General features: G+C 38.3%; 2 protein-coding genes across 5 annotated transcripts in view; both read left to right on the forward strand.

Moving 5' to 3' along the window:
- rpap1 (RNA polymerase II associated protein 1) overlaps window positions 1-12,261 on the forward strand; it is a 45,000-nt gene extending 32,739 nt beyond the window's left edge. For 2 of the 3 annotated variants that reach the window (XM_028437617.1, XM_028437616.1), the window contains exon 27: window positions 11,999-12,259. In XM_028437617.1, coding sequence (XP_028293418.1) covers window positions 11,999-12,220 — 222 coding nt within the window. In that variant the 3' untranslated portion in view covers window positions 12,221-12,259. Of the gene's footprint in view, window positions 1-11,998 lie in introns of all 3 variants that reach the window. The other variant, XM_028437615.1, reaches the window with a different exon arrangement.
- Window positions 12,226-25,131, forward strand: part of ltk (leukocyte receptor tyrosine kinase) — a 55,707-nt gene continuing 42,801 nt past the window's right edge. For both annotated transcript variants that reach the window (XM_028437613.1, XM_028437614.1), the window contains exon 1: window positions 12,226-12,398. In XM_028437613.1, coding sequence (XP_028293414.1) covers window positions 12,344-12,398 — 55 coding nt within the window. In that variant the 5' untranslated portion in view covers window positions 12,226-12,343. The remainder of the gene's footprint in view (window positions 12,399-25,131) is intronic.

A 25,131-nucleotide genomic window follows, 5' to 3' on the forward strand; every position in this document is an offset into this window, starting at 1 on the left:
GCTCTCGCATTGACTCACCATGATTGGCGCACGTGATGTAAACAGAAACACACTGACAATGCTTCTTCTTCTACTGTTTACTGTGTTTGGCACAGCATCCCGCAAAAATATGTAGCGCCACTATAAACAGGAAGTACACTGCTGCTAGCAAAGTAACAGACAAACGCACCATATTGTAACGGTAACGGCGTTATTTCTTTAGAAAAATATTGCGTTACAGTACTAGTTACTGTCAAAAGTGATGTTGGGGCAGTAACGCGTTACCACCCAACACTGGTAGTGTTGTTACTCAGGCTGCTATTCAGTTAAGCTAATAAAATGAGGCCGAGCTAACGTGGGCTATTTTTCTTTAAAATAGGTACAATTTTAAAGCTTTCTATTATGTCATGCCATAGAAATTAGTCGCAAGGGTTAATTTTGATACCAGTAGATTGTAATAACAGTCGTAATCAAGTGCGTTTTTATAATAACGGTTTCACAGTTTACCCTGGGAAATATAAAAATATCGTTTGAGTTATTATTGTATTTGTGTCCATTAAAAAAGGATGGCATGGTTAGTCTTATTTAGCAGAGGTTCATCATAATGTAAATTAAAACTCTACACGTTTTAAATGTAGATTTGAAGGTTTTGTGTCAATTGTTACATAGAAATCATTCTCTGACCAAATTTTATGTGTTATTAATCCGTGTAAATCCCAAAACTATGGGAAATGAAGGGTTAAAAAAACTGCTTAAGGTAAGATTGTATTAACATGAGTGTTACTTCAAAAACAAATCAAAATCACTAGACTGATGTGCTTTCTTGTTAAGGAGCAAGTGCTGCTAATGCAACACCACTTTTGCTCAAGTAAAAAAGACTGTGTGAATAAACGAAATTGAGGTTTTGCACGTCATGTTAACTGTACTTGGAACCAGTTTGATAAATTGCTTACATAAATAAAAAATAATAATAATTTGAAACATACCTTCACTTAAATGATTTTTCATCCCTGTTTTCCCAATATAGGGCGATGCCTTTAAATAGGTGAATTGGTATGTCTTACTGGAAAACAACTTGAAAATAGTCTAAATGGTATGAATAAAAAATATCAATAAAATAAAATGTAACCACATTCATGATTTGTCTTGTCCATTATTTTCCAGTTTAAACTAATTATTCCTACTTTTTAAAATTACATTCACTCGTTTTTGCCAATTTTAAGGCAATATTGACACTTTGAACTTTCTTTTTTCTTTTTTTTTAACCACTTTTTCTGTCCATTTTTGGCCTCTTTAAATTGCAACTTTTAACCAATTTCTGTGGTTTTTAAAATCCCATTTCACCACCTTTTCGGTCACTTTTAACCCATTTTATTTCTGATTAAAACAAGGATTTACATCTTTAGGATGACTATATACTATGGCCCAAATAATTAACTTCCTGGATAACAGTGGATATTATTCAGATAAATAAATAAATGTGATTATCACAGATTCATAGAACAATGGACCATCATTTTGCTGACTTTATGGATGGGCCCGAAAAAGCTATCTCCTTTTTTTCCCCTTACAGATGGCTCTGTTTCCAGATGACTGTTCCTCAATGTTCATGTCTGTTCAACCACCAAGGTTGAGAACCACTGCCATAAGGAACCATCGAGTTAAAGCTGTAAAACACTGGGACTTTGAATAAGACACAATGAAGGACATACATTTTTATTGGGGGACTGAGGAAATATTTTAATATGCAGATACATTTTGACATAAATAATCAAATATTGCTGCATTTGGTTGGTCGTCAACTCACAAATATGCTCACTTTATTTTTTATAATATAGCACAGAATTGCGTTTAGAGTTGCTGAGATATTTTTGCTAAATATCTGTCATCAATTTGAATTCAAAGCCAAGATTTTTGCACTTTATTTGTAATATTCTGTATGTGGATTGTTTCAAGATGGAAAGATGTGAAATAAATGTGATATTTCTACTTTTGAAGTACGGTGTTGAGCTGCTGAAGTCAGCATCCAATAGGAACAATTTAAAATCCAAATAAAAAGACTGAGAGGGTGACTTCATAATTTATTTTTTTTAATCATCTAAAGCACGTTCAATCCCCATCACAAATGCATCTGCGTTGCTTTGCCTTAAGGACAACGTTTTATTTCACTCTTCAGGTTCTCCACTTCACTCTTTTTTTTTTTTTTTTTTTTTTTTTTTTTTTTTTTTTTTTCACCTTGTTTGCACATGCTGTTGAAGGTTAACACTACAAGAAGTGCAATCTTTTAACAGCAATGCATATTTTATTATTGCAATTAAATAAATGAATTTATTTCATTGCATAATTGTGACCATCACCAGCCCTCCCTAGGGAAGGGTAAATACTTTATTAAAGGGAGGATGTAAAAGAGAGAGGGCAGTGTTACACCAGGGTGAGGGGGGTGGGGGGGGGGAGTTAACAGGGAGGAGGGATACAAGATAGGAAAACGAATGGGTGGGGAATAATCAATAAGTTTCAAGTGATGTGATGTGAAATTGTGGTTGTGTATATTGTGCTTATTGTTGTGTTATCAAGCCAGTCTGGTGACCAGTGTGCGGCTTAGGAATAATGATGGTGGCTGTGAGCAGAGGAGGAAGTGAGTGGAAGTTACATAAAACAGGTATTTGGGAACAACGTGTCTATGGTTGAGCCCAGTATGAGTGTTATCCCACAGCCCGAGGCCAGTGCGTCCATGACAAATGTGATTCCAAGAGCCGCTACTGCAAAACCCATAAGCCGCCCCCGGGCCCGAAGAAGCAGTCGGGCCAGCAGAAAGAGCGAGAGATCTAGGGGCCCCCGGCGACCACCCCACGGCCAAGCAGCCCCCCGAACGCCCCCAAGGTCCCAAGCCGAGAGGCTGCCATTGCCACCCCCATACACACCCGAAAAGCCCCCAAGGAGCCAAGGACCCAGCGCACCACGCCACCGACTCCAACCCCCAACCCCCAGGCCCCCCAGCCCCCCACCCCCCCACCACCACCCACACCCCCGCGCCCAGCCCCCCAAGGGGAGGGCCCAGAGAGCCCCCCGCCCGAGACCCCAGCGGAGGAGCCAAAGCCCACGCCCAGCAGACGACCAGAGCCACGCCGAACGGGCAGCCGGCGGGCCCCCGCCGGTGAGCCCAGAGCCAGCAAGGACCCGACCCCAGGCCAGGAGGACCCGGAATGGATGCAGCACCAGGAGCAGCCCGCCCAGGGCGAACGACCACACCCCAAGCCGCATAAGGCACCAGGGGGCCGCTGGGAGTCCCCCCGCCGGTCCCCAGGCACCCCAACCTAGCCCCCCCGGGCGCCCCAGATGCTGATGCCGCCCGCCCCACGAGCTTCAGTTCTTTAAAGCCAGGGCCCCCTCCAGAGGCCAAGCCAGACCGCCCCGCCGGGATGTGGCCCCCTAATTTAACCCCGACACTCTGCCTCACGGGGGACTGCCCAAGCAGGGGCCGCACCAGAAGGTATGCAAGGGCGCGGCACGCGCCACCCGCTCCAGAAGACCCCCGCCAGGACCGGCCCGGCCAGCCGGCCAAGCACCCCGGGCCCCAGGAGCACCCCCAGGGACCAGGACCCCCCAAGGGCAAGCCCCCGGGCCAAGCCCCCCCACTTCACTCTTGACCTGTTGGAGATCGTCTATTTTCTTCTCCAGCTCAGTGCTCGTCATCTTCTTTTGCCATTCTACACTCATCTGAGACACAACAGCATCCACTATGATTTGGACCTCACACAGTGTGATCTCTATCTGTTCCATTCCACTGTCGGCCTGTTGAACAGCTGTCTTTAAAGAGAGGATCTCCTTATCTTTCTTCTCCAATTCAGCTTGCATCTGAGACACAGTATCCTGATGGTGGTGGTTGAGCCCATGCACTTCATGCTCCATGTTCTCCAGAGTTTTCTTTAAAGAGAGGATCTCCTCATCTTTCTTCTCAAGCTCAGTTCTCGTCTTCTTCTCCCATTCTGCTTCCATCTGACACACCATATCATCACGGACACTTTTCAACTCACACACTTCGCTTTTCATGTTCTCCACTTCACTCTTGGGCTGTTGGAGATCGTCCATTAAAGAGAGGATCTCCTCGTCTTTCTTATCCAGCTCAGTGCTTGACGTCTTCTTCTTCTTCTTTGTCCTCCTCCTTCTGTTCCTTGGCCTTTCGCTTGTGGCGGCGAGCACCTTCATTTCAGCGTTCTCCTTCACCAGAAGCTCAATTTCTTGTGTTTCTTTCTCCTTTTCCTCAGTCAGAGTGAGATGTTGGTTGAGCCTACACACTTCACTCTTCATGTTCTCCACTTCACTCTTGGCCTGTTGGAGATCGTCTATTTTCTTCTCCAGCTCAGTGCTCGTCATCTTCTTCTGCCATTCTACACTCATCTGAGACACAACAGCATCTAAGATGATTTGGACCTCACACAGTGTGATCTCTATCTGTTCCATTCCACTGTCGGCCTGTTGGACAGCTTTCTTATAAGAGAGGATCTCCTTATCTTTCTTCCCCAATTCAATGCTTGTCTTCTTCTCCCATTCAGCTTCCATCTGAGACACAGTATCCTGATGGTGCTGGTTGAGCCTATGCACTTCATGCTCCATGTTCTCCACTCCACTTTCTGCCTGTTGGAGAGCTCTCTTTAAAGCGAGGATCTCCTCATCTTTTCTCACTAGCTCAGTGCTCATCTTCTTCTCCCACGCTCTCATTTGAGACACATTATCATTCAAGATGCTATTGAACTCACATTGAATTTCTCTCAGTGAGCTGCTAGACCCGTTGTTCCTCTTTTCACTCTGACTGCAGACCCTCAGCCATCCAACTCCATCTCCAACCATGTCATCCATGATCCTGATCTACTCTCCAAGCTTTCCGCTCTAAGAAGACTTCTAACAGTCCTTCGTGCAGTCAAGCAGAAATTTCAATACACACTCAATGTGCTGTTGCTGGGTCCTTCCACAAGAATCTCTCTCTTTTCGTTAAATACACTCAATGTGCTTATATAAACTTAATGCAGTTTAACTTGTAATGACTGTCTCTGAGAACAATTATCAAAGTTACACTGAGCAGGCTCTAATATTTAGAACACTTACTACTCAAAGTACCTTTGATGTTTTAGAACACTTATGACTCAAAGTACCTTTGATGTTTTAGAACACTTATGACTCAAAGTACCTTTGATGTTTTAGAACACTTATTACTCAAAGTACAGAATGTTCCAAATGTTACACATGAACAGGGGGATAAAAGAAGAGATTAAGAAGGACTGTACCATTTTATTTATTCATGTCAAACAGAAAAAGCTTGCGGTATGTGTGTTAAACAATCAAATCTTTGACATTTTTGTTTTGCCTTTCCTAATTTCTAGTTTGTTGGCCAAACTCGAGTCAAAAACCTATTAACTTAGTACATGAACGCTTACTAACTTACAAGAGGAGCTCAGCATGGTAGCCTACGGCAAATCTGATTTCTTTAAAAGATAAAAGGAATTCTATGAGAATGGGAACAATAATCTGTAACATGAACAATACCGGTACAATACAGCCACCTGAGTGACTCATTAAATCATCAAATTTAATGAGCCATGTTTGAACTTGAGACTTCGGCCACGCCATAGCAGTCCCCAATAATGCATTGTTAGCTAAATGTTAGATTTGTGATTATGATTCACATTGTCCCTAAAATCTAATCACTTGTTCTTTTTCCTATTTTGGATATTTCATCAAAATGTGTCGTTTGGTTTTATAACAAGGATTTACATCTTAAGGATGACTATATACTATGGCCCAAATAATTAACTTCCTGGATAACAGTGGATATTATTCAGATAAATAAATAAATGTGATTATCACAGATTCATAGAACAATGGACCATCATTTTGCTGACTTTATGGATGGGCCCGAAAAAGCTATCCCCTTTATTTCCTCTTACAGATGGCTCTGTTTCCAGATGACTGTTCCTCAATCTTCATGTCTGTTCAACCACCAAGGTTGAGAACCACTGTCATAAGGAACCATCGAGTTAAAGCTGTAAAACACTGGGACTTTGAATAAGACATAATGAAGGACATACATTTTTATTGGGGGACTGAGGAAATATTTTAATATGCAGATACATTTTGACATAAATAATCAAATATTGCTGCATTTGGTTGGTCGTCAACTCACAAATATGCTCACTTTATTTTTTATAATATAGCACAGAATTGCGTTTAGAGTTGCTGATATATTTTTGCTAAATATCTGTCATCAATTTGAATTCAAAGCCAAGATTTTTGCACTTTATTTGTAATATTCTGTATGTGGATTGTTTCAAGATGGAAAGATGTGAAATAAATGTGATATTTCTACTTTTGAAGTACGGTGTTGAACTGCTGAAGTCAGCATCCAATAGGAACATTTTAAAATCCAAATAAAAAGACTGAGAGGGTGACTTCATAATTTATTTTTTTTAATCATCTAAAGCACGTTCAATCCCCATCACAAATGCATCTGCGTTGCTTTGCCTTAAGGACAACGTTTTATTTCACTCTTCAGGTTCTCCACTTCACTCTTGACCTGTTGGAGATCGTCTATTTTCTTCTCCAGCTCAGTGCTCGTCATCTTCTTTTGCCATTCTACACTCATCTGAGACACAACAGCATCCACGATGATTTGGACCTCACACAGTGTGATCTCTATCTGTTCCATTCCACTGTCGGCCTGTTGAACAGCTGTCTTTAAAGAGAGGATCTCCTTATCTTTCTTCTCCAATTCAGCTTGCATCTGAGACACAGTATCCTGATGGTGGTGGTTGAGCCCATGCACTTCATGCTCCATGTTCTCCAGAGTTTTCTTTAAAGAGAGGATCTCCTCATCTTTCTTCTCAAGCTCAGTTCTCGTCTTCTTCTCCCATTCTGCTTCCATCTGACACACCATATCATCACGGACGCTTTTCAACTCACACACTTCGCTTTTCATGTTCTCCACTTCACTCTTGGGCTGTTGGAGATCGTCCATTAAAGAGAGGATCTCCTCGTCTTTCTTATCCAGCTCAGTGCTTGACGTCTTCTTCTTCTTCTTTGTCCTCCTCCTTCTGTTCCTTGGCCTTTCGCTTGTGGCGGCGAGCACCTTCATTTCAGCGTTCTCCTTCACCAGAAGCTCAATTTCTTGTGTTTCTTTCTCCTTTTCCTCAGTCAGAGTGAGATGTTGATTGAGCCTACACACTTCACTCTTCATGTTCTCCACTTCACTCTTGGCCTGTTGGAGATCGTCTATTTTCTTCTCCAGCTCAGTGCTCGTCATCTTCTTCTGCCATTCTACACTCATCTGAGACACAACAGCATCTAAGATGATTTGGACCTCACACAGTGTGATCTCTATCTGTTCCATTCCACTGTCGGCCTGTTGGACAGCTTTCTTATAAGAGAGGATCTCCTTATCTTTCTTCCCCAATTCAATGCTTGTCTTCTTCTCCCATTCAGCTTCCATCTGAGACACAGTATCCTGATGGTGCTGGTTGAGCCTCTGCACTTCATGCTCCATGTTCTCCACTCCACTTTCTGCCTGTTGGAGAGCTCTCTTTAAAGCGAGGATCTCCTCATCTTTTCTCACTAGCTCAGTGCTCATCTTCTTCTCCCACGCTTTCATCTGAGACACATTATCATTCAAGATGCTGTTGAACTCACATTGAATTTCTCTCAGTGAGCTGCTAGACCCGTTGTTCCTCTTTTCACTCTGACGGCAGACCCTCAGCCATCCAACTCCATCTCCAACCATGTCATCCATGATCCTGATCTACTCTCCAAGCTTTCCTCTCTAAGAAGACTTCTAACAGTCCTTCGTGCAGTCAAGCAGAAATTTCAATACACACTCAATGTGCTGTTGCTGGGTCCTTCCACAAGAATCTCTCCCTTTTCGTTAAATACACTCAATGTGCTTATATAAACTCAATGCAGTTTAACTTGTAATGACTGTCTCTGAGAACGATTATCAAAGTTACACTGAGCAGGCTCTAATATTTAGAACACTTATTACTCCAAGTACCTTTGATGTTTTAGAAGACTTATTACTCAAAGTACCTTTGATGTTTTAGAACACTTATGACTCAAAGTACCTTTGATGTTTTAGAACACTTATGACTCAAAGTACCTTTGATGTTTTAGAACACTTATTACTCAAAGTACCTTTGATGTTTTAGAACACTTATTACTCAAAGTACAGAATGTTCCAAATGTTCCACATGAACAGGGGGATAAAAGAAGAGATTAAGTTGGACTGTACCATTTTATTTATTCATGTCAAACAGAAAAAGCTTGCAATATGTGTGTTAAACAATCAAATCTTTGACATTTTTGTTTTGCCCTTCCTGATTTCTAGTTTGTTGGCCAAGCTCGAGTCAAAAACCTATTAACTTAGTACATGAACGCTTACTAACCTACAAGAGGAGCTCAGCATGGTAGCCTACGGCAAATCTGATTTCTTTAAAAGATAAAAGGAATTCTATGAGAATGGGAACAATAATCTGTAACATGAACAATACCGGTACAATACAGCCACCTGAGTGACTCATTAAATCATCAAATTTAATGAGTCATGTTTGAACTTGAGACTTTGGCCACGCCATAGCAGTCCCCAATGCTAAATGTTAGATTTGTGATGATGATTCACATTGTCCCTAAAATCTAATCACTTGTTCTTTTTCCCATTTTGGATATTTCATCAAAATGTGTCATTTAGTTTTTGAGTTAGACTTTTCACAGACAAATCAATAAACATCCGAAAAAAACATAACCTCCTTGGTGATGTAATAAAAAAACTACAAGACAGAGATGTAGGTAAAGCTAGTGTTGTACTGAAGACCAAGTCTGCAACTGTTTCAAGTTATATTTTTTTACGAGAAAAGTAAGTAATCACAAATTTCACAAACATTCCTGTAAATCTGGTCAAAAGTAACACAAATAATTTCACAAATGTTTTTTAAACGTGGTTCGTTGCTAAACGTTGCAAAGTGTTGCTGTTTATTTTTAACACGTGCAACTTTACAAACGGCGCCCCCTAAGCCTCGGACCTTGTTTATACATGTCAGTTAGTCGGTTTTCTGTTTCACAGTTACAAAATATATTAATTTAAAATATTTGGGCATGAAACTTCTCACTTCATCGTCTATCGTCCAGTTGGTTGCACATTCTTGTATCGTGATGTTTGATGAAAAACCAGATTCTTCACATGCATGTGTTTTTCCATTTTATTTCCCTTTGTCCTCAAGTGTTGAAGTGTGTCTATCCATCATAGGGCATATATAAAGTGGCGTCTCGTGCAGAGATTTCTCAGCATGAATGCAGTCACATCAGCATGCTTTCCCATATACCAGCAGTAATTATCCTAAAACATTACAGAGTGGTTGCCATGTGGATGGAAGTCAGTGGATTAATTTTGCCCAAAGTCATATGATTCACAGCTAAATTTAATTGTTTATCTCACATCTAGCGAGTTGGTGTCATTATGTGATTCATAGAAAGAAGAAGCTATCAATTATGGGCTCAAAATAACTTATTTTTGTTGAAAACGGAGAAAATAAATAGGACACAAGTCCATTCCTGGTGTTATTATTTTGTTGTTTTGTGTATTTTTGGTGTTGCATTGTCCAGAATTGTTTTTGGAGTTTTGTGTATTTCCGTTGTTTTATGTGTTTTTCTGTCATTTTTTGAATATTATTTTTTATTTTTTTTATTTTCTTTAGTCATTTTTTATTTTAGTTGCTATTTTGTAAGTTTTCCTGTCATTTTTGTACATTGTTGTTAAGTGTAGAGTCATTTTTCTGTGTTTTTGTTGCTGTTTTGTATGTTTCTGTATTGTTTTGTGTAATTTTCCTGTTGTTTTACGTGTTTTTCTGTCATTATTGTATATTTTTCTTGTTTAGTGTAGGCAATTGTTATTTTCTGAGTCATTTTCTGTTTTAGTTGCTGTTTTTGTGTTATTTTTTTGTATGTTTGTTGTCAAGTTTTGGCAATTGTAGTTTTCTGAGTCATTTTCTGTGTTTTAGTGCACTGTTTTGTGTTTTCGTGTCATTTTTGTATTAACCTTTTTGGACATCAGTTGCTCAAGTAACAGGGGTGGATCTAGAAAAAAATCAATGGGGTGGCAAAATATAGCAGACATTCATAAAGCATACTGAATTATAGGGCTGGGGATCACCAGGTACCTTGCGATGCGATATATTACGATATTTTTGACCGTGATAACGATATTATTGCGATAATCAATATATCGCCTGAAAATTAATTCGCCTCACGGTAACTGTTACTGAAAAAATTCAGAATTCATCTACTGCACTGAATCCATTTCACAGGAATTCCAAAACATTGTCAATGAATTTCACGTGAATGACAGCCACGTCTAAACTGCACAGTGGCTCTTCTTCACGCACACTGACCACAACTAGTTACATGACCTTGTGTTATGTTTAAGTCTTTAAAGAAAGCCTGATACAAAATATTGCTTTACCAAAATATTGTTAATGTTTGTGCAAATTAACTTTAAATCATTAAACAAAATGAATGCAGAAAATAGTCATTTCAGTGCTAGTATTATCAACTTATCTGTAAACATGGACACATATCAGTGCTGCTTAACAAGCACAATGATTATATCCTCTTCATTTCTGTGAGATTCAAAAAGTAGCTTCACCATGTTTTCTTTGACAGACATTTATTTATAGACGCACAGAAGTGAATGCACGTGAACCTCCAAGACAATAGCTCGACACTGGTGTGGAGATGAACATTCACACAGAAAAACAGCTTCTGTCCATGAAAATAAACGAGATAATTGTCACATCCATCATTCTGAAGAAACATTCCTGTAACATTTAACTAAGTGTCAGACTTGGAATTATGTGAGTGATAAAAAAAAGTGTCTAGTAGTTTTATTTAAATTACTACGGTGCAATATGTTTTTAATTTTTACAAAGATATGGCTTTAAAACTGTTGTTTTCACTGTAACAAACTGTAAGCAGATGGGAAAAAAGTGTCACTGGCATGTTGTTATTATTATTATTTTAACATTGACATGTTAATGATGCCACACTGTTATATAACTAAGTATATAAACTTATTTTAAGGGGCATATGATGAATTTGTGGAAAACAAAAATAACCACACCGTTTATTTGTTATTTTGATTTGGTTTTAAAACGGAATAACCAAAGAACGAAGGGTACACGGATTATGATGCTACGTATTCATATGCTACGTATTCATATGCTCCACAATGTGCACACACTCACGTCAGTGCACATTGCCTCACACACACTCAAACCTACACAATCTGTGGACACACAAGCTGTAGCACACAAAACACACTCAAACAGCAAAAACCTGCAAAACCAGCAAAGACTCACCGATGTCTGAAAGCAGTGGAACGTCAGTCACGGAGGGAGGGAGGGGAGAGAGAGTCCGGGGCTGTTACTCTGTTTTGGAACAACTTTTTTTTCTTTTTGGAGTGATACAATTGTGTGCTCAAGGCAAATGCGTAAGGGTTGGCAGCTATGGATTTACCTCTTTCTGTGCCGTTCTCATGATACTTCTGCGTCTTCTTCGTTGGTGTTTTAGAACGTTGGCTCCGGCAGCGGGAATTGCCGGTCGGCGGACCACGGCTGCATAGTTCCGTGACCGTGAGCACAAATTAGGGTGGCAGCAGGGGTGGCAAGTCTTTGTTGTGGGGTGGCCTTGGCCACCCTATGCCACCCTGGTAGATCCGCCCCTGGCCGTGTTTGGTCTACATGTGTCTGGAGCTATTTTGCTTTTTATATTAATGCTTTGTGTGGTCAGTCATTTTCTGTGTTTTTGTTTGTTTTGTCTATTTTCCTGTCACTTTTTGCCTATAATTCTTGTTGTTTTTGGACATCACCTACATGTTTGGTCTTGAGTCTGGACTATGTGTTTGGAGCTATTTTGATGACAAGTTGAAACATACCATTGCTTTGTTTTTACCTTGCTCTAAAATCAACTTTTCCTATTCTTATTCTAGTGCAAGCTAAAACTCATGGACTATAAAAGGCCACTTTGTGACGGTGAGTTCTGGGAAACGTGCAGCACAGCAGGCAGAGCCTTTACTTTACGCACTGGTGACTCAAACACAGACAGAAGGAGGAAAGGAGGAGAGGAGGAGAGGAGGAAAGGAGGGAGGGATTTGTCGTCATCAGGCTGCAGCAGCAGCAGCTGCAGCATCAGCATCACCGTCAGTGCATAACTCAGTCTGACTAGAGGAGCGCGCTTTGTGTCGGGGGACTTCAAGCTCCTCTGCCCGCTGTGCATTATCTCCATGACTGCGTAAAAGGAGCTGAAACTTTGTTAATCTAAAGAAAAAGAAGCCATGGATTATCTTAAACAGCGATGCTTTCACCTCGCCATCGTTATGCTGATAATAAGTAAGTTAGATACACTCTAAATATGACTTTGTGTTGGATTAAAGTGCTGGATGAGGTGGTTTATTCATCAGATTGAGTGTGACACATGTTCATTCAATCCTGGATAAACATTTAATGCGCTTTTCTCTGAGTCAGAAACCCTTGGAGATGTTTTCTTCTTTTCTTCAGCCTCACTTTAGAAGAAATGGATTTGTTTTCATTATTAACACTGCAGCAGCATGAAGGCTAGACTTACTTGGCATGGTCTGAGTTTTCTCCACAGTTAGTGGGATTATACACCTCTGTTTGTGTTGTTAAAGAGAGGATGACAGCTCCCAAACACTATAACTGGACTCTTTAAACACATTACTCACATTATTCAGATCTATCAAAAAAACTATTATTAAATTATATTATAATTGTCTTTTTCAATATTAGTTTGACAAGTAATTTTGGCATATTTTTAAATGAAAACTGCTCCAGATTTTAAGTACTTAAACAAAAACATGTTTCGAAGATTGGACAGTTGACCTCTTTTTTTGCATTAAAGGACTGAAGCAGACAGATTTACAGCTGTTGTGTTTCACATTGAATTAAAAGTATTGAATCTTTACTCATCCTTTACAATTAGTGTCCAACGCAAGGCCTGGGGGCCAAATCCAGCCCTTTAGAGCATCAAATTAGGCCCACTGAAGAAAGTAAAAATTATAGAAAAAACATGAATAATTTTGTAAATTACTAACTAATTCCGTTGAAGATATCTCAGTCCCCCCCAAAAATACAAAAAACAATTAAAATCCACAATATTTGCAGATCTCAGTTTTTTAGTTCTTATATTACATGACGGCAGTCATTTTTATTTTCAAATTGATGAAAGAAGTCTACATTTTTCCTAAATCTTGCAAATTTTCCTTAAATTATTCCACAAAATTTCCCCAAATTCCCTAAATCAGGGAAATTTAAGTGAAGATCTTGCAGGGACTGATATACTCACATACTTAATCATTTATTTATGATTTGCATGTGGAATTTGCCCTCATTAGAGCATCAAATTCAGACTGCTCAAGAAAGTAAAAATGATAGAAAAAACATGAATCATTTTCTAAATTACTAATTAATTCAGTTGTAGATATCTCAGTCCCTCTAAATCCAAATAAATCAATTATCATCCACAATATTTGCAGAGCTCAGTTTTCCAGTTCTTATATTGCATGACGGAAGTCATTTTTATTCTCAGGTTGTTGAAATCAATAAGTTTTCCAAAATTTTGCAACAATTCCTCAAATTAATGCCCGAAATTTCCTCAAATTCCCAAATTTAGGGAAATTGATATTGATATATTTTCATACATAATCATTGATACATCATTTATACGTGGAAGTGCAAACCAGGGCTCACTTAAAGCTCAAACTGGTCCTTATTTGGCCCCTGAACTACAATGAGTTTGACATCCCTGATTTACGATATCTTGAAAATCATAATCTTATTCCTGTCTAGTCTCACTTGGTTGAAAAACACGTAAAAAAGTGATACAAAATGTTCGTTTATGCTCAGCCACTTAATAGTTTGACAGTCAACAACAACTGGAAGGTTCCGAGGTTGTGTCCTGCTTTTTCTTTTTGTCATATCTTTCCAAAATATCACTAACAAAAACCAGGATAAGTAATGTGTGTGTGTGTGTGTGTGTTTGTTAAATGAATCTATATTTGTGGTTTAGCGTCCAGTCTTTATCTGGCCTCTTCCTTTCCACATCTGCTCTGCACTAATGTCACATGAATAGGGCACTTGTGAGCAGCCGTGTCACGTGGACATTGGGATTTATGATGAAGTCAACTTGCTTTATTACAGATGGTTTGTGACTTCTTCTGACTGCTCCTTCTCACGTCGCGCGTTAGTTCACCTTTAACATCTAAAGGCAACACACAGTATTTATTTATCTATGGCCTGTGCTGCTTTTTTTTCTGCTCATTTGTCGAGAACTGAACCGTCAACATATCATCTGTTCCTCTGTTCTTCTTTCCTTTTCTTGTTCATCCAAGCTCTGCATTCAGCAGCTCTTCTTCTGGCTTCCTTTGGTTTAATGTAAATGACTCTTACTGCAGTCAGTCCCAGTGGCAGCAAAGCCCCTTTGCCAGAAATCACATCATTATGTTAGAACACCGCCCTCCCAACCCCCACAACCACCCTTTCCCTCTGCAACCTTGAGCCAAATCCAACATCCAGGAAGATTTTCTCTATTAATATAAACCCTGACACATAAAGACTTGTTTAAAAAGTTGTATTAATTTCAAATTATCTGGTAACTTTGCTGTAAAAAAAAAAAAAAGAAAAAACTATATACAATAGCATCTTATACAACATGTTTTGATATTTCTACAAGGAAAAGAATCACTGCTCTTTAAACCAGTCCCTTGAGAAAAAAAATGTCTGCCTTGAGTTTTAAAAAGGTGTTTACAGCCAACATGATGCAGCGATTCCATCACAGCTGGAGAAGAGAAAGTGTTTCACTTATTTTAATCAAGATAATGATTCTAAGTGACTAAAGAACACACAAAGGAAAAGTGACAAATATACACACACGTTATTGTTGAACAGTTTTTGACGTCATTTACTCACTTTGCATATTTCCAGTAATATTTTCACAAATTTTAACCAAAGATAGATTTTACGGCATTGGAGGGGATCCAGATCAATATACTGATTCTAGATCAGTTTCAAAAATGAAAAAATCTCTATATCGAACTTTTTTGGATTGTTACCTCAGCCCTCAAGACATTAGTTTTTTTCTACAAATAGTTTTTCATCATGTTTATTATACTTTGTTACAAATACAAAGTAGTCACAATTAGTTACAAGCTGTCCCAACTCTGTTATTTTTATACTGCATTTCATTTGAATTCTTTATTTCAGTGCAATTGATTCATATTTGACAAAGTAAAAGTAAAGCATACAGTACAGTTGTTTAAGATAATATGCAATATGAATAATAATTTTAAAAAAATCAAAATGTAATTTTTTATCAGTCTTTTTTTTTTTTTTTAAATCAATTACTAGACATTTCAGGGGATCCCATTTAAACACCAGGCGACCTCACATTGGGTGCCGACCCCCAGGTTGAAAAACACTGCTTTTAAAGTGTAAGATTACTGCCAATATCTGATGGAGGCTTGTGCTCTATGAGTGATCTTGTTTCAACCTGTATTAAAAATCAAACTTTTTAAAGACAAAAAACAAAATAAATTTTTTTAAACTATATGTGTGTGTTTGTGTATGTGTGTTTGTGTATGTGTGTGTGTGTGTGTAGAACTCTGGATCAATAAGCCTTTTTACACTCTGGATGTGGAGGTCAAAGGTCGAGAGGGATAAAAACGTAAACAAGCTTGTTCACTCTGTTGATATTTCCAACCTAACAGTGTTTGTAATTTTATTCCAGGGATCGTTAGTGTTTTAATGATGTTTATATTATTTATATTACTCACATTCGAACTCGAGGAGGTGAACGGGGTTTTCCGCTGATGTCACTTACGGCCGATCCGAGCGTTTTTAAAAACCGATGGAAGCAGCTCAGCAGCAGTATGGAAACGAGGGCAGTCCTCTTGCTTCCACACAGGTTACACCTGGGGTTGTTGTCACGATATTAGAATTTCAAACTCGATACCAATACTCAGAAGAAAAAAAAACCTGATACTCGATACCATTTTCGATACCAAGGGGCAAAAAAAAAAGACGAACATTTAGAAGCATAGTTTCCTTTAATAAAGTTGAGAATACAAACTATGAACAGTATACAAAGTATTTTTAAATTAAGTGAAATGTAGTGCAACATTTAGCATCACCTGTAAACACCAAAAACTGTTACACTTTTTTGGGAAAGTAAAACTAAATTTAGCAAATTTTCTCTCCTCATTTTTGACTAAAACTGGTTGCACAGGCAACCCAGCAGCAGCACTGGCCATGCTGCGTCCATGCTGACATCAGCTTTTGTAAAACCGATGAGAAAAGCTGCATCAAAGCGACAGACCTCCTCTGTTTTCTACACCTGTATTTTCTGTATTTACCTTTATTTACGTGAATTTAACAACTGTAAAGTGTTTTTGAGTTTTTGAAAAGTGCCTATAAATAAAATGTATTCTTATTATTGATGGTAAAGTGTGAAAAGGACAATATGAGTTCTCATTTTGAAAAGGTAAATTTACAAGGTCCACCATTCACTAACCAGGTCCATTATTATTTTTATTAAGCTATTATTTTACAAATTTGAAGGAAGTGCACAAGATGGACAGGCCGATTAGTGAAACAGCACTGTTTAGGTGATTGATCACTGTTGAAAAGCCAGGAAAAAAAAACAGAATTTTTAGCTCGTGTGCAGCATTAGCTTTAGCAGCTAACTCTGCATTTCTACCTTGGAGACCGATACCACAATCAACGCTCCAACGGGGAAAAACTGATCTAAATCTAGTCTAAAGTTTACACCGTTACCAATAGTGAGTTTATACCTCTTGACCTTTGACCTCATGAACTGAACCAGTGTGAAAAGGCTGATTCAGCAATCTGCGGTTGATTTCAGCCGGTTTTATTTTGTTTGCTATGCGTAGATATGAAATAAATCTAAAACACAACGACATCAGTGTGAATATATTAGTGTTTTACAGATGAAACCAAACACAGTAAAGACTGACACAGCTGAGGTTTGTGTGTGAAACAGTTAGTCCTGTTGTCTATGGCCGTGCTTATTTATGGCAACATCCAAATTAAAGTTGTCGTTTTCCACTGCAAAAGCATCTCTGACCTGTATCTGGGTCATATCTCTGCTCCCCAGCCTTTATGTAACACAGAGCTTTTTCCTCACGTGTCCCGGTGTGGATCAAGGGATAAAAGTTTCTGCTTCACAGTTGATAGAACTTAATATTTAAAAAGAAAAAAAGAAGAAGAACTGAAGGGGGGTGGGCGCGAGGGGGGGATAAGATATAATAAATGCTGTCAAAATTAAATGTCACAGACAAAAAAAAGCAATTAAATGTTCACATCTGGAAAGATACCCTTTTCCCTCCCAACAACTTTTTATTGCGATAAGTTTATAATATGAAAAATGTTAAAACATTGCACCCTTTTGTCAAATTGGGACATACATGTATAATATTGGTACATCACTTTGTGTAGAAAAACTTACTATATGTACTCACATACATTACTACTTTAAAAACACATGTTTATCTCATTATTTCAGATCTTTATTGACACGGAAACATTCAGCAAAATTAATAAAACAAAAGATTGTGCACAAAAATAGTGGAGTTGTGTAACTTCACTTCCTGTAAATGTAAAGCCCCATAGGACGCTAATTAAAGAAAGCAAAAGCATGCAAAGCGAGCGAAAATTGCTGTTGCGCTGACATGAAAACACAGTGTGAGTTTAACTTTGCCACTGAAAATCTCTTTCTATTCCCAGAGGAAATAAGCTCCAGATGCTCGTGCATTACAATTACTTTGTTAAAATGATTAAAGATCAAACTGTAAAAATGTGACTCCAGGGGAATATTAGAAAAACAAATGATGATAGATTGCTAAAACATTTAATTTGAGTTGGAAGTGAGGTTCAAATAATCTTGTTAATGAAATTATCTCCGAACGCTGATGAACGCATTTTTGTCGTTCTTGCAGAGAAATGTTCACACTCTCAGTTTTTGTGTTTTTGTTGCTGTTTTTTATGTTTTGTGTTGTTTTGTCTATTTTTCTGTTATTTTTTTGTTTGTTTTTGGAGTCCTTTTATGTGTTAAAGTTGCTGTTTTTTGTGTTTTCCTGTCATTTTTGTTGTTAAATGTAGGCTATTTTTGTTTTCTGAGTCATTTTCTGTGTTTTTGTTGCTGTTTTTCCTGTCATTTTTGCATATTTTAGTCATTTAGTGTAGGCTCCTGTTGTTTTCTGAGTCATTTTCTCTCATTCATTCATATCATTTGTTTATGATTTAATTTTTTATGTGATTCATGTCATTTTATGTGTTTTAGTTGTTATTTAGTTGTCAAGTGTTGGCTATTGTTGTTTTCTGAATCATTTTCCATTTTTTTGTCGAATTGGGCCAGTCGTTATATATATTATTGGACAAGCATAGATGGACGGATGCAACGTAAACCATCAACTTCACATTCAAACGTATACAAAGAAGGGTTTTTGTACATGTCACCCTTCCCTTTGTTATTCAGAGTTCAGCATCTTAATGAGAAATTTCCTTTTCGTAATTTGACATAAACTCTAGACTAACCAAGTGATTGCCATAAGTCATACTCTGTTAATTGAATTAGGCCGTAAAAAGAAAACGTCTACAAGGATCTGCTCGTAGGTCGAAGAGAGAGATGAAACACGTAAGACAGGGATGGGCAACTGTTATCACGGCAACAAAAATGTGATTGTCTGATCCAAAATGCCACATTATCAATCTGAGCATTGATACCGGAAAGAACAAAGGGTTTTTTGTTGTTTGTTGTCGTTTTGTGTGTTCTTAGAGTCATTTTGGTCATTTCTGCTGGCATTTTGCATATTTTATGAGTCATTATAGTATGTGTTTTTGTTATTTCTTGTGTTTTATGTTTGCATTTTGTTTACTGTCAATCTGTGCTTTTTTGGACTTTTTCAGTATTTTCGTCGTTTTAGGTATTTGTTGTTGTTTTGTGAGTTTAGGTCATTTTTTTTTTGTGTGTCTGATGTCCTTTTGTGTGTATGTTATGTATATTTATGTCGTGGTGTCCCGAGCCGATATTGATATCGGATAGCGGTGCGATATCAGCCAGAAAACGAATATCGGATTTTATCGGACTGCATCTTAATTCTCCAATATATATTTTATTATATTTATTCAGTTGTAGAATATTAAAGATATTATGTTGAAGGTTAAAATGTATGTAACTTGGTTAATAATAAATGGGTCAGTTTTTCTCATCCCTACTGTTGCTGACTGTTGTTCTCTGTTTGAGTAACATCACTTGATCAAGTCTTTTCTAACATTTCACACTACAAAATAAGTAATAAAAGTATGTATGATTCGTGCTGATATCGTAACGGATCAATATCGGTATTGGCCAATATTCAATGCTGCAACATCGGTATCGTATCAGAAGTGAAAAAATTGTATCGGGACATCCCTAGTGTCATGATTTTTTTGGGTGTATTTTTTCAATCTTTTTTGTGTTTTTGTTGTTGTTGCTTTGTGTATTTTTGATGACCTGTGCATTTTGCTGTTATTTTGTGTTTTTGGAGTTATTTTGTGAATTATGTTGGGCTTCGTATTACTTACAATTTTTTGAATTACAATTTTTGGTGGATTTGTCTTTACAGATTTAGCTCGAGGGCTGCCATTTGCCCATTTTTGATGTAAGACATTCATTAGCAGACTGTTTGTATTGTTTTTATCAAAAGGTTTCTTTTAAATGTAATCAGACCATAGAAAGTAATGGTTTATTGTGCTTTTTAAAAAGAGAATTGAATTCCTGGAGCGTAAAGTGAGTCATCCACGAGACTGGCTCCAGTTAGTCACAGTGATTTTTATCACACTTTGTCCCAATTTACGTGTGCATGCTGAAAACTGAGCAGCGGTGCACACTTCTTCAGAGGCTGCTGCTGTTTGATCTGAGCGATGGAAGGTCAGCTCACAACTGCCTTCACGCTGAGTGGGAGTTGGACTCAGTTGGAGACGAGAGGAGCGGCTTTAGACTCAGCAGACTCCAACCTGCTCTCAGTGGTATTCTGACAGATGTGAGGGCGACACGCACACATGCTTTCAAGTAGCACCACCAACAAGCACTTGGAGTAGCACTGACGTACTGTAAGCCCAATACTAAAGCTTTGAAAAAACAGGCTGTATGGAAAGTTAATGGTTGATTCACAAACCTCTTCTTCATGTATAGCAAACATGGGTAACTGGTGGCCTTCCTTCTCATTTTGTGTGAGCACCAAATTAAACACACAAAATAACTCCAAAAAACATGCAAAACAACTAGAAATGATTGAATAAACCCACTAAATTGACTTAAAAAAAACACACTAAATGGCAACAAAAACATGCAGAATTACTCCAATAACACACAAAACTACAATAAAAATAGTTCCAGCGGGATTAATTTTGTTTTCTTTTTGAACAGTATGTTAAGTTATGGTTTTGTTTATTCAGACAAGATTTTTCAGGAATTTTTTTATCTCCCAACGTGTTTCAACTGTCGACTGCCAGTCTTCGTCAGAGGTGTTCTGCTGCTTGCCTTTGATGGTTCCTTTGAAGTTTCACTTGACTTCCGTGTAATACTTCCAGTGAGATTCATTTTGTCTTCTTTTTTTTAACAGTATTTTAAGTTGAGGTTTTTTTTATTTAGACAAGGTTTTTTAGGGGAAATTTTCCCCTAAATATTGCATCTGTTGTTAATAGAAAGTCAGTCTTACTCCACATGAGTTTGATTAGTGTGTTTGTTCTTTTTTTAAAGTAATCATTTTCCTGTAATACTGAGACAGTACTTCTTTAAAAATTAATATAGGCTACAGTGTAGATTTTAATCAGCAGATAAAGCAGTGAAATATTAACAATTTCATATTTTAAAAGTCCGTACTTGTTTTTAGCATCGTCACATTGAACCTGAACCAGTGAGTGGATTCACTAACCACTAAAAGTGGAATGATGTCATATTAAAAAATCACAGCCTTGTCTTGCCTTAAATCTGGGCTGGGTAGATTGTTCTAGTTTCATTTTTTTTATAAATACTTGTTATGCAAAGTTCATGCACAGATCTTATGATGATGACATGATTTGGTCTTAATTTAGACTGGCATGAATTGTATGTCTCTGTTTTTGTTTTCTATTTTTTGTTTTTTACACTTAAAATAAGAAAATAAAAATGGTCCTACATATGCTCAGAAAAACAGCATGGTTACTTTTACAACTGCAATGTTTTTTGGGGCTTTTTTTCCTTTTCCAAAATATGATGTTGTACTGTTAATGTCAGGGTTTATATCATGGAAATAAGACTAATAATGAGCCAAAAGAATAATGATATAATCTGATGAGAAAAACCTGCACCGGTGTCTCTGGGTGTGGACACTTAAGAAACATTTGACGACTTTGCTCTTCAGGAAAGCTTTTAGTTAAATGGATTTTAATTTGTATTATTCTTTTATGATGCTGCTCCTGTTGTTTTAATTTCTCCTCTGTTCTGTACAGCACTTTGTGATTTTTATCTGCAAAAAACACTTTATAAATAAATCACTTATTTACTTACTAACAAAGGGGCATGCTTAGCTAATGCATGTTCTATGGTCGTGAGCATCAAGTCAGTAAATGTCTCTGTTGTTGATATCGAAAGTTTTCCTTTTTTCTGTTTCAGCCAAATGTTTGCAAACCATTTCCTTGACGTTGAAAGGAAATAATTAACTGAGGCCGTAGCGTTAACACCAAGTAAAGCTTCAAAAGGCGTTCAAAGATCAAACTCCCACTATTTGAGATTTAAATCAAAAAACCACATGGATTCAAGGCAAAACTTGTTGAAAATCATCAAATCAACACACCCACTTCTCTGAGCTTAAACTGACTGATTGATGGAGGTAAATGCTTGTAAAACAGGTATGTGCATCTGTTTCTGCTCTTGTCATGTCTGTCCACTACAGAGCTACGCAAAGACTTTCGTCTTGCCTTTTATGGGTGATGGGAGATTGTTTGTCGGTTGGTGTGTGAGTCCATTTCAGTGTGATTGGACATGACAAGCTGGCACTATTGTTCTAATAGAGTTTTTCCAAATAGCTTTTGGCTGAAATGTCCTTTGTGTTTATTTTGACGATGGTTTGAACTTTGCTGTGGTGAAATATAAGACAATGGCAGTTGGAGCAGACGAGAAACAGGGCGAGCGGTGTTCCTGTCCATCAGCGTGAAGACGCTGGAATGGCATCCGTGACAATAAATCTGGAATGTAAACGCTACGTTGCCGCTTCGTCTGCACTGTCAGTGTTTGTACTTTCATAATAATAATAATTTAAAAAACAGGCTTTAGTCCAGCTTAGTTCACTAATACTTTCTGGTTGGCAAACCAACATCTTAAAGGACCAATGTTAAGCTAAATCTACCTTTCTGTGTTTTAAACATGATAAAAGTGTTATATGGGCTTCATAAACATTCATTAACAGAGGTTAAAACTCTGGAAAACAGGTGTGTTTGGGAAAATTAACCTTAAATACTATGTTTTTGGGATTCTTAGAACAAATGGAGATGTGTGAATAATAGCATAACATGGAACCTTTAAGCTACGTCAGATGTTTCAGTAACTGTTAAACAAATGTTTGGGTTTGTTTAAATTAATTAGTTATTGGATAAGATGTATTCGTAAATGTACTTTAAAATACAAATACAGTGCTTTGATACAAAGTCAAAGAAGTTTAAACTTTATGGGGATTACATGAACTCTTTATTAAAGTCAATAATGGTGTTTTAAAGCTTGTTTTTAAGGGAATGTGAACCCTTCTTAAAACTCTTTATCCTCATTTTCCATTATCAAGAATATGTCCTTTTAGTCCATATTTACAAATGAATAGCTGTGCTGTCATTTAGAAAGACGACCCCTAACCCATCATCATTAGCCTCACAACTCTTTTTAATAAACAGTCTTTCTTGATAATTCAATTTGTCTTGCTGGACTTGTTTGATCCCTCCCCTGAAGGCATCACCAAACAGTCTCGTCACTGTTCAGAAGATGTCACTTATCATAGTTAATGTGACCCTCTGATGAGTGTCCCCCCGTCTAGTAGACCAATCACGTGTAGAGGGTCAACTCCAACACACCACCATTGTCAGTTAGTCAGCCAAGACTTTCACCCAAAATAAAACCATGACTAACACTGTATTTATATGTGGGGAGTGAAAAAAAAAGAAGCACGAGTGTGTTTCTAAAATTATATATAATTTGTTTCCATCATGAACAAAAGCAATGAGAGAACGCAAACATCGCAAACAAGCGCCAAATCTCCTTAGATAACTGCCATTAGTATCTGGATCAATTATCCTGATCATGCTGACTATTGTTCTCTGTTTGAGTAGCATGACTAGATCAAGCCTTTTCTAACATACCACACTACAAAATAAGTTATAAAAGTATGTATGACTCGTGCTGATATTGCATCGGATCGGTATCGGCCAATGCTCGAGGCTGCAATATCAATATCGTATCGGACGTGAAAAAATTGTATTGGGACATCCCTATTTTTTGTTATTTTCTCCACTATAATAACAGCTGCAGCAGTAAAAGCCAACCTGCCAGATGTGCTGCTGCAGAAGTGCAACACAGCCAAAAAATTTCAATGTTGTTGAGCAGATTGCATAACAAAAAAATTACAGTATATATCTTTTAAATGACTTATTGTTGACAGAATACATTTTTTATGAATTCCAACCATGTTTTAATTGAGTGTGTTGGTTCATGAGAAGACCCTGGTTGCAAAGCTGTGTTTTACACAGAATGACTAGAAAGTGCCTGAAGAGAGAATCAAGAGCTAAAAATGAATCATACCAGAAGTGCAAACAAACTAGGGCATGAATAATGACATTGGATTTACACTGAAAAAATTGGTTGCATAAAAAATCGGCTTCAAAATAAAATAAGAAAGGATCTTTGTCCTTTTTAAAAAGTGTTTGGTAAATACTAGTGACCGTTTGACTTGTGCTTCCCAAGCATTGAATGAGAAACACCTGTCAATGATTGTGGGCGGGGCTCCTGGAGCAGTTAAGACACACCCAGTCTATACCATAAAATCTCTAAAGAACAATCTATACTATGCTAACTAAATGCTCACTATACCTCCCTACCTCACAACTCTTTCAACCCAACCTACTCAACACAGAGTAGACGGGTGTTTTTATAAGAGGGGCGGGGCCAACAGTGTTCTTTCGTGACCTGAGACAAAAACAACACAAAGCCAACATTCTCAGTCAAAAGTCAAAATTTGATTGTGTTAGCCTGGCAGTCACTTACACTTTACACTTTACGTTACATTTTTACAACAAAATATGCAAAAAAAGACAAGAGTTTATCTGTAACACTACTTCACACCAAAATAAATTTGTTTACAGTGGGAAAAAGTGGCTTTGAGCTCTTAGTTACTTCTTCAATGCATTTCATACATGGTTAAATCTCGGGAAAATCCATCCATCCATCCATCTTCTCCCGCTTAGCCGTTTCCGGGTCGCGGGGGCAGCATCCTCAGTAGGGAGGCCCAGACTTCCCTCTCCCCGGCCACTTCCTCCAGCTCTTCCGGGGGGACCCCGAGACGTTCCCAGGCCAGCCGAGAGACATAGTCTCTCCAGCTTGTCCTGGGTCTTCCCCGGGGCCTCCTTCCGGAGTGACGTGCCCTGAACGCCTCACTAGGGAGGCGTTCAGGGGGCATCCTAATTAGGTGCCCGAGCCACCTCATCTGGCTCTTCTCGATTAGGAGGAGCAGCGACTCTACTTTGAGCCCCTCCCGAATGACTGAGCTTCTCACCCTATCTCTAAGGGAGAGCCCAGCCACCCTACGGAGGAAACTCATTTCGGCCGCTTGTACCCGTGATCTTGTTCTTTCGGTCATGACCCAAAGTTCATGACCATAGGTGAGGGTTGGAACGTAGACCGACCTGTAAATCTCCGACTCCGCATCACTGCAGACGCCGCACCAATCCGCCTGTCGATCTCTCGCTCCAGGTACTTGAACTCCTCCACCTGGGGCAGAACCTCATCTCCAACCCGGAGAAGGCACTCCAC

Source organism: Gouania willdenowi, chromosome 22 (assembly GCF_900634775.1).
Source record: "Gouania willdenowi chromosome 22, fGouWil2.1, whole genome shotgun sequence".
NCBI lineage: Eukaryota > Metazoa > Chordata > Actinopteri > Blenniiformes > Gobiesocidae > Gouania > Gouania willdenowi.